This window comes from Ambystoma mexicanum, chromosome 6p (genome assembly GCF_040938575.1).
Source record: "Ambystoma mexicanum isolate Mex_15411 chromosome 6p, UKY_AmexF1_1, whole genome shotgun sequence".
NCBI lineage: Eukaryota > Metazoa > Chordata > Amphibia > Caudata > Ambystomatidae > Ambystoma > Ambystoma mexicanum.
Window position 1 is genome coordinate 599,627,241 of NC_090935.1, and position 19,272 is coordinate 599,646,512.

The following is a 19,272-nucleotide window of genomic DNA, read 5'->3' on the forward strand; positions in this document are numbered from 1 at the left end:
AAAGCATTGTACCAAACCCTCACCCAACCACGAGGTACCAGCAACTCAAGACAAAATCTGAGAGATCATCGAATCAACCTCTCACAGCATTAGCGTCCCCTGCATCCAGGCACACACACTGCCCCTATGGAGCAAATTCTCTCCTCTCATTTCCCTGTATCTCCTAAAAATGATTGCCTCACTCACACCTTCTTACTCTGACGATATAATTCCGGCCCCATCATTAAGCATTTGACGGGCCCGACACTCAATGAGCTCCTCAACATCATCAATGCCGCACTTGCAGAAGGATCATTCCTGGACACCTTCAAAACTGGTCTCATAGGACCTCTTTTGAAAAAAAACAACCCTAGTTCCAGGCGACCTAGCCAGCTACCGGCCCATTATGAACCACCCATTTAATGGCAAAATCTTGAAAAGTTAGTTGCTCACACAACTACTCACCAGAATCAAACAACTCCACCTTCTAAATGACCCTCAGTCAGGGATCCGTCCCAAGTGTAGCATCTAGACAGCTACCATCCAGGTAGTGTATGATGCCTGCCAAAACATGGATATGGGCGACTCATGCCTCCTCGTCCTCCTTGACCTCTCAGCTGCATTTGACATCGTCGACCACCACATCCTTCTCTCCCTCCTTGCTGACGGGATAGGATTCTCTGGCACTGTCCTGAATTGGTTTACCTCCTACTCCTCTAGCAAACACCAGGCTGTTCAAATTAACTTGTTGGTTGCGTTCTAACTGACTCCAGGTCTCCTGCAGAGTCCCCCAATGCTCCATCCTCTCACCAATCCTCTTTAACCTGTACATAGAGCCTTTGGGCACTCTCCCCAGAGATCCCAATATAGCCATCCACCAATACGCAGACAATACTCAGTTGTACATGAGAGTAAATAGCGCCCAGGACAGCATTGCTCTCTGTGATTACCTAGTCATCATCTATTCCTGGATGTTGACTGCCTTCCCTCAAACTAAACCCATCCAAGACTGAATTTGTCTTCATCGGTCTGACCACTAAAAAACAACTTGTCCAACAATGGCTCAATGATATGCGCCTAGAAGGATTTGATCCAAAAATCTCAGACTCAGCAAAACCCTTAAGCTGTTCCATTGACAGAAGCCTGTCCTTCCAGAAAAACATAGCCAAGAAGGCCCAAATAGCCTGAGTCAGAATCTCTTCCCTTCAAAAAATCAAACCCTTCATGCCGCTGCAGGACCTCCGGACTGTAGTGCAGACCCTTGTGGTCTCACACATCAGTGAGGGAAATACTTTCCTGACAGACAGGGCTCCCGGCTGCTCACTTGGCTCTCCTAAAAGCAGTCCACCACACTGCAGCATGTCTTATTACAGGAGCACAAACATTTTACTAAATTACCAGAGGGACGTCATTTTTCTTTATTTTTTTTTTTAAAAAGAAGCTACAGGCAGTAGCTACAGGCAGTAGCGTAGTGGGGGCCCTGTGGCGTAGCGGGGCACAGGGGCCCCCACTGCCCACAGACACAGCAACAGCAGTGAGGCAAGGCTGCGCCAGTCAGACAGGGCTGCCTTTGTTACACCTTGCTGCAAGCATACACTGCACGCATGTGCAGTTTAGGTGGGAAGGCAAGTCTGCGATACCATCGGCCAGATGTCTGGTGCTCCCTGGTGCCTACACTGGCCTAATCAGCCCAGAGTGCACCACCACTGACCACAGGGGAAGCAAAGAGCCACCTGGCCACAAGGGGAACATTGCGCACACAAAAAGAAGACTTGCACATGTGTGGGTTAAGTTTTAAGCAAAGGCTTCAGCAAAGGTTGCTTTATTTTGAGGAAAGTACACTTTGACAGACGTACACTCACTGCATTTGCCATTTGCTGTAAAAATTTCAAATGAATGTTCCAAGGCATAGCGCTCACCTTTGTGGCCTCAGGGTGGGTGAAAACACCTGATTTTGTTTTTTGGCAGGTGAAAGCCCATTGACTTATATAGGCATGTAAGGGGCTTGGAGTTGAAAGGTATGCCAAGGTGGCAATTTAGCACATCACTGCACCCCTAAAAAACTTGCCCCTTCCTCAATGGCAATGTAGTCCCCTCCAAAACCCTCTTACACCCCCAAATCCTTGTCAGGCTTCTGGCTCTAACCTGCACATGTGCCTTTTTTCCCACATTTTCACTATGGATGATCTTCCGAATATGAAGACTACCAATCCGAATTTAAAAACTTGCCAGGTCTTACGTCCCCAGATGGCAGACCCACCAACCCAACCCCCCTTTGCTTTATCAGGAAAGAGGGCCTGAAGGTAGTCATGGTGATATGTGCAGCCAAAAGTGTCTCTATCTTCCAACTTTTACAGATCCCCACTACATGGATGCCCAAATCAGTGGGCAGAGGACACCAAGGAGCTGTGGTGAAAGCTGTGGCCCCTGCTCACAATGGATGGGGGAATAGGATGTGCTCCCCTCAACCAGGGCAGCATTGAAGACCAATAATCAACAGCAAAACAATTCACTCTTTGCAGCAGACACCGTGGAAGGAGCACTGTCCAGCCAGTGATCCATTCTTGTATGAAATGTATATCATATTACAGTGATATCGTTACCATATTTTTCTTAGTGTACTGGAACAATGCTATGTGATGCCACTTACTGTTTTGTCAAGGGGTGAAAGTTTGTGTGCCATCAATTCCCGCAATGTCACATGGGATGGGGTCAAAAGATATCACCTCTGGTGATGTCATCGGAGGTGAAGGGTGGATGATGTCACTTCTGCAACCCCTGGCATTTTGGTGAAATGACGTCCCTGAATTACCCCCCATCCTACGTAAACTACATTGGCTTCCACTCCAAGCCAGGATACTGTTCAAGACTGCATGTATCATCTACAATGCAGTCATGAGTAGCACATCAGTGTACCTGGCAGCTAAGCTCCACAGATCAGGCGGAACATGCTCCTTCCACAGCAAATCGATCAACTGGCTTGAATCACAACTCGTCCACAAAGAGAGGATCCACAAACAATCCTTCTCTTGTCATGCACCCATCCATTGGAACTCGATCCTGGTGTCGGCTAGGAATGCCCACAAAATTTTCCAATTTCACAAATCTCTCTAAACATGGCTCTTTCAACAACACCTGACCAAGGATTAATTCCAATGGACACACATACCAACATACAGACCTCACAGTACTACGCTACTGTTAAAAGATGTCAGCCCAAAAGCTGCCTACCCACACTCTGTACAGCACTCCGCCGCTCTCAAATTAGGTCTGCGCTTTCAACAATAAAAATACAATGCAAAGGCTGGGTACTGGGCATAATTATTTGGGGTTCAGTCTCGTGTATGCCATTTGCACTGGTGTGCATCTAGCATGTAGGAATGATTTGCCAGCTGACGCCAAAATATTAGGTGGGTCTGCAGGTGTGTTTATGGAATTGAGGGTGTGCCTGTGAGGAAGTGTCATGATTTGTGGGTGTGCCAGGGGGGATCTGTCATGGTATAATGGGGCCTGAGGTACCAGGTGTAAGTTAGTTGGTATTCACTTTAGTTTTTAGGGGCTTACAGGAGGTGGCACCTGTGCTGTAAGATATGTTAGTAAAATGATAATTTAAGTGTGATGAAAGCGATGTTCATTGAATCATGTGTCGTGCTACCATCTTGGATGTGTGGTGTGTATGTATGGGTGTCTGGTAAAAGTGTTGTGTTGGATGGTGGTATTTTTGTGGTTTGAGATTGAGTTCTTTCTGCCGTGCCAATAAACAGAGTCGCTCCGTAGGTGTCTGACAGTTGGAATGGCGTTTCTGATTCATATGTGTCCTTTCTAACAGAATAGGTCCTGTCTTCCGGACAATTTTGTGCCTGGTGTAAGTTCCTCCTGATTCAAGTATTTAGCTTACTGAATTCTCCTTATTCGGGTAAGTTAAGCCATTTTTAGTAAAAAAATCCATAGTGTAACTTCAATTGTTGGTGTAGTTGGTGCATCTGGCCCAATGTATTTCTTTATCTCCTGTGTTGCTGTTTTTTGGAAAGGTACGCATATGTCTGCCAAGAACAACAAATACCAATTATTAAAAAGTAGCAGAAATAAAATTCAGTTTTGAAACAGTTCTCACATCAACATGTTCGTACACAAAAACCGGCTCCTTCAATAAATACATGATAGCTAGCCTTCTAAGACAATCACTAATGGGGGGCACCATTTTGTAACCACAATGAAAGCTGTATGTTTCTCTCAATGTTAAGTTTCTAAGCAGGCAGACATTTAAATGTGTTCTAGTATCTATGCAAGCGGACATATGTTCATCAAGTTATTACCTTTCTGAATTTGCAGATTGCCCTGAGATCACCCTGCTGCAAGGGAACGCATGGCACACTACTTTATCTGTCTCTACTAAAGTCTAGAAAGCAAATGAAGAACTCCTTGGAAAATTAAGTATGGATGTAAAATGACTAACTTGACAGCCACCTCCAACCCACAGTCAGGATTTCTTAAATCTGCCTGAACTGTGCTGCTTACATCAAGATGAGCCAAGACTAAGGCCTTTATAAACAGGCAGTGAAAACAAAAAGGATATATATCTTGACTTATATTTGAGAATAAACAAAGTTAGGAAAATGTATGTGGGTCCGTTAATTCAATTCGGAAGCAAAAAACAAACTCCTTCAACCAGATGGGATCTAGATTCTTGTGCTGAATGTAGTTCATCAGCATACATGCTAGCTACATATACATGCTAGCTACATATACATGCTAGCTACATATATTCACAGGTTCAAGACTGCAGATGATTTGTCGAGAACTGACTAAACATCCCAAAGTGTTGATTTAAAGGTGGTATATTTGACAAAAAAGAACCATATCACTCAGATATGCGCTTCTCCGATATGACATCTAGTTCACTCAAATCATTTCAGTATACACACAACATTTTCATTAAAGGATTTAATAGCATACTCTTGATATTTTCCAAGTTAATATGCATAAACAAGCTGCCAGCACGTGTTTCATGCCTGTGGGTGCGTTTTCAAGGCTTTAGTATTCTGAAACGATTCCTTCATTCAAAACAATATAATATGCATGTTATTTTTGCAAAGTTGATTTGTTCAGCAATTCATAATAGACCTTTCATATCGGTTTAATATTGCCGTAAGATTTTTACATGATCCGTAAAACCACTTTTCCCTTTTTTTAGGATTTTCTTTCATTATGTATAATTGCAACAATTGTGTAGTCATCTTAAAGAAAAAGGTAAGAGTTTTTCATTTTCCCTGCATAAGAAATTCAATAATTAAGGGTCAGTAAAATAGAGGATCAGCAGAGAAAAATATTTTTAGATTGACATTGACGACTGAAAACATTACAAGATTCATAAAAACAAGCACGCACAAAAATAGTGGGAAGCAATGGCTGCAGCATATTCACAAAAACTAGCCTTACACCATATGCCGCTGGAAAGAAAACTATACAAAAAACAAGGATTTAAAACTAAGCTTTAAAGGCTTATAAATAGCCAAGATTATAAGTAATTATTCACAAAGAGTTGATTCAAATAATTTTTTGCCTACAAGCGATGTCCGAGCCTATGCGGCTGCTTCTATAAGTAAACAGTTCTTTCCGAAAGATAAGGGGAAATGAATACAAATTGAGGCAGAGTTTCTTGAGCTTGTGAACTGAAGCACCAGCTTCTTTCTTCACTCAACCTTGCCACCTGCCAGTATGATTGAAATGTTTAATTTGCCAAAAGCACAAGAACAAAATTGGATCTACGTCATGCAAGGCCCCGTTCTAATTAGCATCACGTTGGAGTTTCACCTGGCTAGTCACCCTGTAAATTTGTAAGAAACAACTTCTTGTTAGTGTGGATGTATAGGATCAACCTAACTCCTGATCATCATCAACATTGCCATCAATGACCTCTGAGATATGCACATTTTTCCTCACTCTAATGCATCAGGGTCTTGTCTTAGCAAGGTAAATATTTTTGCTAGCCCATGTTTAAATATATCCATTGTACCTGAACCTGCCTTGAAAGCCTGAGCCGCTCAAGTTATTCAAGCCATGGGTGGCAGACTGTTAAAACCCAGATCAATCTTAATTTCACTTAAAGGTGTGCTTGGGTAAAGTTACAATTGCTCGCACAAATCTATCCAATTTAAAGACTACTAACAACCCCAAATCTGTGGTCTATGTATCACAAGTATCAATTTTAGATCTAAAGCATTGAATTGAGGGAGGTACTGACCCTCTAACAGGTAGTTCACCAATTCTCTGCTTTATTGTCTATCTGCAATCTGTTGCTTTCCTTGGATGAGACTACCCATACTTTTTACATCCCAGAAGGTGGGTGGCATCCAGTCTCTGGACATGCTGCATTGTAATGCAATTCTTCCTGTCACACTTCTGTCCAGTTATCATGTTTTCATGTATTGATAGTAAAAGGTGGACAGTCTCAATTACCATGTCATCAAGTGTATTGGAAAGAAGGTTGCAATAAACCTAGTTGAATGCTGCAGTTTATTCTACAAAATCTATATAAACCTAATGAAGTGGGGTTTGTGTGTTTATTGTTTTAGTGAGGTGAAAGAAAACCCCACAGATAGACCAAATGACCCTGCTGGACACATGGGTAACCATCTCCGAACATTTGCCCATATCTCCAACCCCTCCTCATATCCTCATAAGTCTTTCCTGATATTATCCATTTTAGATATCAACTGATATAACAAAACCTTATTATTAACACTCTTTCAAATGTGTCCAATGAGGTTTTCTAAGAGTGCACTACCTTCTCCCACCCACCTCAGAGACTCACTGCAAAGTGGAAGTAGCTTACATAGAGCAGCATTGTCAGCATTGTCAATTTGAAGTCTGAATGTCTTCAAATTGTTCCACCTAACAATACCATCTTCACTTTATCATGGAGTATTGCATCTCAAACTATTTGTATGTCGCTTGACCACAGTTGAATATCAAATGCAGCCTTTTAAATGTTGTTCAGGATTGCTTGCACTCTCTGTCCAGGATTAATTTAATATAATGTCTATGCTAATCAGCAACCTCTCATTAACTAAATTCTAGAATTTCTTCAAATTATTAGTAGCAATTGCCCCTTTTCTTTCAGTAAATCATTTGAATACATTAATTTCTTGTTCTGTTCGAGCCTTAGGTAGTCCTTTTTCTACTTTCTGTAAGTGATAAAGTCACATCTGGTTTTGGTATTAGCTTGAATTGTCTCAACAAACAGCACAACACACGTCAACGGCCAAATTAGCCTTTTGATTTTTAAAGCAGTACGACTGGAAGCAGCCATATATCCCACCACAAATGTTGACCACACGCCATAATTGTCAACTTCCAAGTGTGCACCATTCAACAGTGTGTCAGTTAACTTTCTAATAAATTCTATATTTTCAAATGCGCTAGTATTCAGAATCTTCCAGTTAGTGTAATGCATTGCCAATTGGTTGGTGTGGCACGATGGAGCATAAGCTAAAGCCGCAACTTAAAGACATTGGGGCACATGATCACTTGTAGGCCTATTCATTATAATAAATTCCTCAATCAGATCCCAATCATTCACTGATTAAAACATATACCCAATTGTTTTCTAAACTACAACATGGTTCATATTTGGGCTAGCTAATCTCAAACAAATGTTCACTGCAAAACAATGAGCATTCATAATCCTTTCAATGCCAATGCTTTGCACCCTGCAAATACATTAAAACTGTATGTTTGGACAATCACGACTTAGCATGACAGTCACTTTTTCTTTGTAACAAAGTACCGCCAATTGACAACACTTAACAGGGTTAAAATAAAACACAGGAGAGGCAAAGCATACACTTGCATTTATCCAAAACAGCACCTTTGGAAACTGCTTTACCTTCCATTTTGATTTGAATGCAACCAATGCATAAAATCAGCAATATCAGGGTTTAAGCCCTTTTCTGTGTGATGAAAGGGCTCTTAAGTCATGAATGTTTTGGCCTTGGTTCTTGCATGGTACACAAATTGTAAATCTCACACAAAACAGCCATGATTATTTAGTGGTTTGCAGCACGCCTGTCTCTTTTTTAAGTACTAAGCAGAACATCACTTTAAATATAGTTTCTTCAAAGGTTTTTTTTTCTGGTGATATTCCATACAATGTTATGTTTTAATGGTAAGGAGCCTCTGCAATGCACGCGCGTTCAAAAAAGAAAAAATGGAAAACAATGATTTTATTTTCCATTTTGGCAACATAGAATTTCAAAAATGTAATGACTTTTAACATATTTCTGTGGCATTTTAACTTCCATCTGCAGCTTCTAACCAATGCACACTTATATAGGCCCAAAACGAGCATATTTTTTGTTTCAATTTCTACCTCGAGAACTACAGAATTTCAGATCTTTTGTAGCTTTCCGGTGCTTTAGTGAGTGCCATCCAGTAGAAAAATACATGTTTTTTTACTATTGCTTCAAACATGGAAGAATCGGTGACTGCAGTGTGCTTTTCTATAATGTTGGCTTTGTAAGTTATGTTTGAAGGAAAACTTTTATTTAAATTGTTCTCTAACTCGATCACGCATTCCCTCTTGCACACAGGTACCCGCAATCCCAGAATGAGAACATGTGCAGCACAGTGGAAGGTGGAGAGTGCAATAAAGGCTGTGTAGCAGGGATAACTGGCAAAATCCTTGAGCTATGTTGAACTAAATCATTTCTTCAACTGAAGCTTTATCGTTGAATTTCTGGAGTTAGGATAGCCTTTAAACCCCAATGCAGTGAGATATGTCACAGCCATGTTACACTTACATCAAAGTACTGTAGCTTTTCCAATGTGTACATATGGTCTATGGTTACAAATGTGTTATTGTGAGTGTTGTGACTAATTAAATTAGCATCACGAGGACTCTGCATTATGTACTTGGTGATTGAAGCACACAGCCCTTTTATCACAGTCATGTTTGTCAAACATAAAAACCTGTAGTTGTTCATATTTTGCCACAATACTCTTTGATTGTATGCAAAGCAGCCAGAAACCGTCATTGGTGCTAATAGCACCCTTTCCCTTTCTTGTAATAGTAGTTAAACAGACCATAATTGCATTCTACCGGACTGTCCATCTTGGTATGATAACTTTCTATGAGAAAATAATGTATAGGGGTATTGTAGATTTTAATGATGTGCTTTTCTCAGAAAGACAAGTGTAAGATTCTGATTATGAAAATAATACATACTGGAAGTGACCATTACAAATGAACATTAGTTAAAAGAGCCAGTTAAAAATGTTAGTACAATTACATAATGTCCTTTTCAATAACTTCTTTTGCCAAACGTACACACCATTTTCGCTCTCAAAATGTCCTTCCTTCTTAGAAAGGGTCACACTAGATTAACACCAATTAATTGTTTCTTTTGTGAGCACTGTTTAATTATGTGTAATGGCCAGCGATTAGATGATAGTGCTGCTGAACCTGTACATGTGTTGTAGTATGCTCTGACCAAGTCCCCCACCTAACCCTGGAGATGGAATGTATTGTCGCCAAGGGGGAAAGGAGCCACCACAATCTGCATGATGCTAGGCTCGAAGTGGCATGGAGAAGATCATTTGACTGTCACATCTTCTGGCTGTCTATACTATGCCACAAGAGGGCGGGAAAGGCTTGTCACATAAAGAGGGTTTCAGATTGTGAAGAAATTGTTTGGGTACAGGAATGCAAGTCTGGTGTTTTACTAAGTAAAATTAGCAGTTTTTTGCAGTCTCAGAAAGTGAGGTCTGCTAATCAGGCCTCACTTTCTAAATGGTCCATGATGAAAAAGTGTAGTTCATGTGTGTTCTCTTTTCTGTACTCTGTCTACTGGAATCCCAGCAACTGCCGTGTGGTATGGCAACACGGCAGCCCCAGTGTAACATGTACATTCCTGAAAGAGCCTGCCACAATCCAAATTATTCTAAAAACAATGGACTACCATTAACAGCGGTTAACCATGCTTGGAAGTATATAAACTGTGTATTCCCACATAGGCCTCATAGCGGTGTGGTTTAATATAAAGCTATATCCTATTTGATATAGTTGCCTATGAGTACATACAGTTATATATTGCCGTAACCATTTGTAGTCATTTTATTATCAGCTGGGTTTCTGTGACTAGTACAGTTGTCAGAGCGTTATTGGGGTGTATACTAATTGACCTTTTCACAATTGACCTCAGGAGAATTGACCTAATTTAAAAGGTCAATTAGAACATATATGCAGAGGGAAACCCCCCCCCGAAGCCCCCCATCCAATCCAAAACCCCCTGCAACCCCCCACCCAATCCCCTCCCTAATATTATTTATAATCCAAAATCAACCCAATACATATATAAAATAACTAAAATAATATAAAGGTCAATTGTGCAGAAGGTCAATTAGGACCACAATAATTAGGTCAATTAGGAGCCCTGAGGGATTTCTTTGTCCTCTGCTGTGAAGGCTTGGCACCTTTCTCAGAGGAACAGGACATACCACAGGGGGTAGGGTGGGAGTCAGTTGTGGATAGTTACTAGAATCTATTTGATCAGGCAGAAATGAAGAGGGCGGAGTGGCAGACTGGCCAAGAGGGAAGTCTGGAGATTTCTCGGTCGGCCTCTATACCATGGGCCTCTTATGTGAGGGCAATTGCTGCATGAAGCAGTGTAGAAAAGTGTCCTGGTGTCCGGCGGCCGAGGAGAGAGGAGTGTGGCCTCACTGACTTTCTTCGAGAAAGGAAAGGGTAAACCTCCAGCATGGATCGCTGGATGCGTGGCAGCAGTCCCAGAAAGGGTAAGTGCCACGACCTGTGCATGCTTCTTTCTTTTTATCGCCTACTGGCCTTTGGAAAAAATGTCCCATCGCCTTGAAAGGAGGCTGCCTTCTCGCATACACGACTTGCCCACTCCTCTGAATAGGGCAGAACATGCCGAACCGACAGGCCCCAACGGCCAAGACAGCAGTCACAACTAAGTGCATCACCCTGGGCAAGAGGCGTTTGCGCTCCAACTTACCCACAACTCCACAGGGACCCCCGACAAAACAAACATCCTACAATGAGAATGTAGCTGTGGCACCTCCGGAGACTAATCTGGCAGTTTCCGCGAGGGCTAAGAAAAAGAAGCTGAATCTAGGGCAAGGTTGCCCTCAACGCACGGTAATCCTTGATACCCAGAGGGGACCACCCTAGCTGCTACAAAAAGGACTGACTACTCCCCCAACCCTTGGACATGAGAGAAAAGACCTGCTAATTGATCTGGCCACTGACTTAACAAAAGACCTAATGATCACTGTCCCGTTTGGGAACTAAAACCATTGAAACAGTAGTGCGAGCTTTAATTACACCACTCCCACTACTACCAATAGAATCATTCACCACCTCACCCACTTCAAACAAAGCTATGCTGCATTCTTCAGTAGCCTTTGGACCTTCTGAACGGGTGACAGAAATCAGTGAGGCAGAAATCAACGAGGCTCTACGGATAACCGTTCGACTTAGCCTCGCACAGTACTAATTCTCTCTGCATGGGCATCCAAGAAGAACATCCATTACGGTCAGAGGCTAGTGTGTCTAGTACCCCTCTCCTGTCCTTTAATTCCTTGATCCACTCCATCCCAGAATTGATCAGATCTATTACTTCAGGGGCAATGAGTGAGGCAGAGGAAGATTTGAGTGCACAAACCTTGGCCGATGTGAGTAATCACTCTGCAGATCTGGACGACGTAACTTTCCTGCGTAATTTTTCTCCATGCTGGAATCCCTGTTGGGTCAATTGCTGTCGAAAACGACCGCTCTCGAAACTAAACTTAACTTACTTCCTAACAGGGAAGATAAATTAACTCATCTGGTTAATAAGCTACATACGAGGAGTATGGACAAACTCTCCCAGGGCCCGATTACCATCTCTGCAGCCATAGCATCTATTCCCTCTTTGGCAAGGAAAGATCTATGGCCAACTAATCAATCCACGATAGACATTGCTACTTCCCCCGGCCCAAACATCTTGTATCAACGGAAGAAGGAGGTAGCAAAACAGGCCGCTATGTATGTGGATTTGTCCACTAAGAAAAGGAGCACTGCAAAATCTATCAAAACCAAAGCTTCTTTCGACAAACCCCTGGAAGAAGGGGGAACGGCAGAAGGCGACCAAAACCCTGCGCTCAGTGGTAAATCATGAACTAACTGTGTCGTCTTCGTTGACTTTGAGGTGAAAGATGAGGGGGACACTGCAGCTAGGTGCTCAGAGACACTGGCAAACACTTGCAGCAAATCTGAAGATACAAAGAACTGCCACTGTGGTAACTCAGAGACGACAGGGCAGGCAAGCAATGTTACTGGGAACAAAGAGCCTGCCACAAACTTCCCAATTGGTAAACTACAACTGTCCTCCACAAGTGAGACTCAGTTTATACCTGTCAAGAAAGTGGCAGGCTTGGTGGCATCAAAATCACCCACCAATATGAATAATGAGGTTGTTGAATGCCATCTTGAAGCTAGCCTCCCAAGCAATGAGGGGATATATGGTGACTCTGCCCCCCCACAGTCCCATAAGGTTGTGAAGATCCAAAGTTTATTTCACAAGACTCAGAACTCTTACATGAACCACTCCCGGTTCCTGAACTTGCTGTACACAATCATTCCATTCCGGTACATTAATAGTAGAGACATAAAGATTGTGGACATATGTGAGCAAGCACAGCACGCTACTTCTTATATTCATTTCGACTCTGAAGATACTCTCATTTTTGTCCTGGAACATTAAGAAGCATTTTTTAAGTTGGGCTATGATTGTACTGGGACTAACTTGCTTTCTTAAAGAAATCATGCCCAACTAGCATTGGCAGAAGGGAAAGAGCCTCTCCTTACTCCCATAGGGAGAAGGGCACTGGCCCGCAAACATACGGCCCCTCTACCAATTCACGCGCACTAGTCCCAAATAATGGTCAACTCATCTGAGTTGGGTACCGGGAGACAGGATATGACCGGTGATGAGTCCCATTGGAAATGGCTGGCTAAACAATTGGAAAAGAGGGAGGCACGAGATTACTAACCCTAATAGTGGTCACCATTTGCTGTGCATATGTTGGAATTCTAGGGGTCACTCACATTTGTTTTTAAAAGAAGGTTTTTATTAATACTAGGATGGGCTGAGAATTGTAATGATGTAGGAAACTTGGCTAATGGTCCCTCTGATGGTTGGATTTTCTTAGCACAAGAACCAGAGAAGGGCCCTAAGGCTCGCCCTAAGGGAGGTCTTGCCCTAGGGGTAAACAACACTATGGGGCTGAAGGAGTATAGCGGTGCCTCGCCCAATATCCTGATGGGATGTATGTCTAGCCACACTTCAGGAAGGGGTGGGGGCTCTTTAGAGGTATTGATTCTTTTTATCTATGTTCCCCCATATGAGGCCGATGTCGCTAAGATGCTTAGGGAAATGGAAAGCATCTTGAGTGGGCTGAAGACCACCAGGCCCATTCTCCCCTGTGTGGATTTCAATGGCACGATACCGCTTTATGACATCTCCCAAGAGGGAGACTTCCAGAGAAGAGGGGGTGGGGGGGCAGCAGGCAGTGCACACAGGCTGAGAACGCAGCATTGGGGTCTAACATGGGCCAGCCTGCTAGCAAGAAATGGATTGGTGGTGTTTAAAAGAGCTCACCCATCAGACAACCCAGCCAACTTCATGCGTGTGGGTAATGGTAATAGTAGGATCCTAAACTGCATGTTTATAGCCAATAGGCCCTCACTTGTTCTGGACATACGTGTCCACTCATGCACGGAAAGTGACCATTGCCCAATTATTGCACAGCTTGACTTGCTGTTAAAGGGGGTGACCGAGGGCTCGACAGGACAACTAAATATCAACAAGGCCCGGAACCGCATTTCCTGGAAGGATGCTAACCTAATCAGGGCAACACCTGTGGCACACAATTCTCTCCATGCGTTCATTAATGTGGAAGAGAACATTTGGTGGCTCATTTTGAGAAAGCCATGAGGGAAATCCAGAAGTGCTCCATAACCAAAACTAGACACCTGGGGAGGGTGCTCTTAGGCAGAACAAATCTTCGCACTCATAAATTCGACAGCACCATGCAAGAAAGAAAGAGAACGCTGAGAGAAGAATTGCGATAAATTGCAAAAACTGTAACCTCCTGAGCTTCTGTGAAGCGACCAAAGCTGCTAAAATAAAGGTTACAAAAATGACTAAAAAACCACAAATACACCAAAGAACGTCAACTATGGCGGGACTTTATATTGTCATCATTAACAAATGACATAAACAACTTTTGCCGAATAGTAAACCCAAAAGAACATAGTGGGGAAGTACTTAACGTTGTGCCTGAGCAGGTCTGGACATGCCATATTACGCAGGTTCTGGCCGGAGAGCTGCTAGCTAATGAAGGGTGGAAAGAACCAGCAGACAATCGGTCGTACAGCCTGGAAGATAACGAGACCTTGGGGCTGACTGGGAACAGTAAGGCCTCTAGAGCGCCGGGCCCTGATGGGCTATGCAGTTCCCTTGTTAAAGCTGAACCCGTCCTATGGTCCCTGGCACTACACCGCCTGTTTAAATGCATAGAGACGTTTCAGATGATACCCTGCTCGTAGCGGGACAGTATATTTGTGCCCATACTATAAAAGGGAAGACATGAGGATCCCAATAATTAGCACCTGCTCGCAATGCTACATGTGCCTGCAAAAATATTTGCGCGGGTACTATTGAAAGAACTTGAGCCATGGACGAATGGGACTAACATCATTCCCCTAAATCAAACTGGTTTTCGAAAAAACCTCAAATGCTACAAAGCTTATACATTTTGGGCCAGTGGTCCATCATTGGGGCATATAGCTGTGCATGTCATTAAGAAGGCCATCAGGACCCTAAACCGATAACAGAAAGGTACATACATAGGATTGTTTGTGCTTTTATTAGCCTGTCTGTCCTTTTAATTTGATGATAGTCTTGTATTTTTATAGAATCCCGATTAGACATTTCTTTTATTATGGTACCACAGCACATTTGTTGTTTTTGAGGTGTCCTTGCTGCCTCACACCCGCTTGGAGAGCATAGCCTGCCCTCAGCCCATTCTAGCTTAAAGTGGCAAGGAGGTGTACCATTCATATTGCGTCTATTTCACCTTTATGAGTGAGATCACTGTGGGTTTGGAAGTAGTCTGGGGTTGTGTAGAAGTTTAGAAACCACCATTCATCCCTCTACTCCTGCAGAGCAGTTGCCATTTCACCACAGAGACACTGTCCTTTTAAAACAGTGTGCTGTCCTAAATATGTTGCCCAAGAGTGCTTGCTCCCCGTAAATGCAAGGGCCCCAAGGAGTAGTCCTCAGATGCAACCAGAATGAGGTGTTGCAACAGGCTTTTAATCAGAGTGACAGTGTAGAAGCAAATATCAGAAAGCGAGCTATACCTGCAGACACTCTCACTTATGGCCAGTAACTTGTGAGCAGGAGAGAAGCTGAAAGGTCGCAGAACATCCTTATACAATTAAGCAGTTTTCTCCAACATCTAAGAATAGTGATAATCCAGGATGGTGGCCCTACCTATCACAGCTCAGTGTGTGGAAATAAAAGGCGAAGAGGTGAGGCCTCCCGAGCGGCCGAGGAGTCAGGGAACGCAAGACATGAAGTAATCATTGTCAGAACATCTGAGGGCCCACACCTTAAGCTTCTGGATCGGGGACCATTCAACAGAGCAGTGTCAAACCTGTATATAAGTAAGGGAGTTGCAGAGAGAGGCTTGATAGTTTGGAAAAAAAGAGCAAGCAACAATTTGTAGGTGTTTGGAGGAGACTTGAAGCAAAAAAGTGGAGAGGGTGGTCAGCGAGAAGAGAGGAGGAAAGCAGGAGCATCAGATGTTGGAGGAAAGAGTGCAGGGCAGGAAAGGAGAAATATCAAATATTCATGGGAAGAGGAGGAGGGTGGGAATTGAGGCGAGGAGAAGAGAGCAGAGTAGAACTGTGAGAAGTGGACGGCAAAGGATGAGATTGAAAGAAGCGTGGTGAAGGAGAAGAGGGACACTCAGAATTGAGTGGAGGTGTAGAAGACTGAGAAGTGAGGGGTTGAGGAGAACCACTAGGACAAAAAGAGACTAGAGGGAGAGACAGTCAGGCATGTTAGGCTCTAGGGGAGTCAACGTGGAAGAGGGATTAGAAGATAAACGTGACATGCTAAAAAGTGTGCTTGGAGTGGGCGGAGGAAGAAGCACATCGAGGTAGTGCAGGTGATGTCATTGGCTATAGAGGAGGAGGGAGGAGAAGTTAAAAGACATCTCTTAGATACGAGTCCATGATAGGGCATTACAATGGTGAGGGAGAGCGGACTGGTCTGCCTAACAAACAGGATCCTGGGAACGGGAGAGTAGGAGGGCCCTATAGGAAAGCTAGTCGCACACCAGGGGGACCTCCTCCTTTCCACTTGCAATACCCGGCCATCGTGAAAACACAGACACCAGCCCAGGACTTTTGGCCTGCATTCCAAGAAGCATCTCTGGTGTGGTTGCAGACCAGGGGGTGATCAAGCAACCAAAAGTTACATGTATTTCCCTGACGGAAATCTTAAATAAGTGAACCTAAGAAAGGAGGTTGGTGTCTCCCCTTTTATGGATCCCATATTCACTTTGAGATAATGGATAAACACTAATAGTGAACACAACTAGAAAATAAACACAACTGTAAAGCCTGAAGCCTTGTACTTACAGGGTCTGTTAGAACCCCCTGCAGCGTATCTGCGTCCCTCACAACTACCCAGTATGGACAATGCAGGTGAGAGAGCAGGGCTGCCGGTGGGGCATATTAGCAGCTAGGTGTGCTTGTAGCACAGTATACAAAAGGCATCAACACCCATTCAAGACATCTGTGCAGAAAATGTTGACATCATGTTTACAAATCATTGTTCACTTTTTTTTTAGAGATGCATGTTGTTTTGTAACACATAAACACATGTATGTGGCCAGACATTGTGAGAGACTAACACTTTTCAAAATTGATTATCAATAATTGAATGTGTCAGTCTTGCACTGAGGCTGGTCTGGGTCAGTGTTTGTGTCATGTCAGCGTGAGTGTGATGTGCTTCACTCAGTTCTTCAAGGCCGTGTCGTTTGTCTGGGTCAGAGTGCAACGTCACGTGTGTGTGTGTGAATCCTTCATGCTCGTGCGTTGTGCTCTCGCTTAAGCTCCGATGCTGATCTGGCCCGGGCCGCTTATTGCATATGTGATGCTGTAAATGCATAGGCGCGTGCGCTGCCTCACATTAGAGCGGTTATTGGGACTCAGTGGTGTGCAAGCCTCTGCCACCCAGGCGAGGCCAGTGTGCGTCAGTTCACGGTATATCGGGGGTGTTGAATGTGCGGCTTTCACAGTCTGGCGCTACTGTGCGTGGCTGGTCGGTGCCAGGGCGCTGTGTGTGTGTGTGTGTGTGTGTGTGTGTGTGTGTGCGTGCGTGCAGAGCGCCCGCGCCACTCTCACCTGGACGCTGGTGTGGCTGGTCTGCGTCTCGGCCTCGATGCTGCAGCAGTGCTGCCCGGCCGCTCCCCCGCAGCCCTTGCGGGCGCCTCCCCGCGGGACCTGCTGCTGCTGCTGCTGCTGTGGGCGGCTCTGGTAGGCCAGCACCGAGGGGATGGAGTCGGCGGCGTCCGTCTTGATGAAGAGTCCGTGCAGGGTGGCGGCCGTGCCCTGCGAGATAGTGGTGGTCTGGTGAGGAGAGTTGGACTCGTCCGAGTCGCGGCAGTAGATGACGCCGCTCTGCGAGACGTGGATGCTGGGAGCGCAGCCCATGGCTCCCACGAGCCCGCTCGGCCGCCCGGCGCGGTTCCTCCTCACCTGTGCGCGGCCATACCCCGGGCGGGCAATGTCAGTGCCGGTGGCGGGCGGCGAGGACCACAGCACCGCTACTCCCGGCTTCCAATCCCTTCCGCAGAGCGCCCCCCTCCGCCCCTCTAGTCGCCCTGTTGCCTGGGGCTCCTTATCATTTGCCAGGGTTCCTGCGGACGCGCTTCACCGCCATCGCCTGCACCGGGCCGCGCTGCCAAGCATCGGCTCCGCGCCGCCTCTGTGGCACAACCCGTAGCAGCATGCTCGCTCCACTCCGGCCTCTCGCCTTCATCGCCAGGAACACCAACACCTGCCCTCCCCGCCAGGGGAACGGGCCCCCGCCATTCCCAGCGCCTCCCGCGAAGCTGATGCGCCGTGCCCTCCGGAGCGGGTGCCCTGTGATGCCCCCCACCTGCCCTCAGTTAATCAGTGAGCGCTGTCTGCGCGTCTCCGCGGGAGATGGCCTGGCCGGCTCGGTGCACTCTACCGCACATCAGCTATTCCTGGGCTTGCCCGACTCCCCTCCTGGAATCACGGTCCTCCTACTCCTTGGTATCCGCCTCTACTGCAGCTTCTGTGAAACGCAATTCGCTCTCTGAGCTCCCAGCATACTAACAACCACGCGGGCAGAGCGGCTGCACATGCCATGCGTGGTGCCCCTCCACTGGCAGCCCCCACCCTCCTCTTCACAGGACCGGCAGATGAAGAGGCGCTGTCTCCCCTGCACACCTTTTTCTCTCCTTTCTCTTTGATGCGCCTAAGTACTGCGATATACCTATTCATACATGCGGAGGACAAGGAAGCAGAGGCGTTGCTAGGGGGCGGAGCTGAGGGGGATACAGCCCCTGGTCTTTTGGTTGTAGCCCCGGATGGAAGCTCAGGGGCTACAACCAAAAGGCTAGCTAGCCCCCAGTCCTGACAGTCCCGACATTTGCATAGCCCCGGATCTTTTCCAGACCTAGCAACACCCCTGCAAGAAAGGCAACTAACAACTCACCTCATTAGGCATTCACTCTTACGTATTACAACAGAGAGACTGTTGTACTAAGTAAAGACTATTAAACTAGCAACAGTATCGAATTTAGACACTAGGCTGTCATGAGTGAGCAGGAGGACATGCAGAATCAAAGTCATGAGGTCCACTGAAATTTGGACACATGGTTCAAGACCGTCAAAATTAGAAAAGTATTGATGAGAGATTGTGGCGGCCTGCCCCTTTTGCTTCCGGGCAGGCCGCACCAAGTGTCAGGATCACCCGGCAGACTCTGCAAGCATGCAGAGGATGGACCGCAGACGGCACCCTGCAGATTCTGGATCACCGGAATCAGACACCGCGGCTGGGGTCACCCAGCAGCCTCGCCTCTGGGGTCACCCAGGCCTGGGCTGCAACAATGGCCACAATCACACCGCAAGACAGTGGAACGGTGTTGCCCAGCAGGGGCACCGTCCGGATGCAGGTCCATGCA

General features: G+C 45.3%; 1 protein-coding gene across 2 annotated transcripts in view; it reads right to left on the reverse strand.

Moving 5' to 3' along the window:
• Positions 1-18,580, reverse strand: part of PDE8B (phosphodiesterase 8B) — a 1,197,077-nt gene extending 1,178,497 nt beyond the window's left edge. Inside the window, exon 1 of one of the 2 annotated variants that reach the window (XM_069627430.1) lies at positions 17,462-18,580. In XM_069627430.1, coding sequence (XP_069483531.1) covers positions 17,462-17,770 — 309 coding nt within the window. In that variant the 5' untranslated portion in view covers positions 17,771-18,580. The remainder of the gene's footprint in view (positions 1-17,461) is intronic. The other variant, XM_069627431.1, reaches the window with a different exon arrangement.
• Between the last annotated feature and the right edge of the window lie 692 nt (positions 18,581-19,272).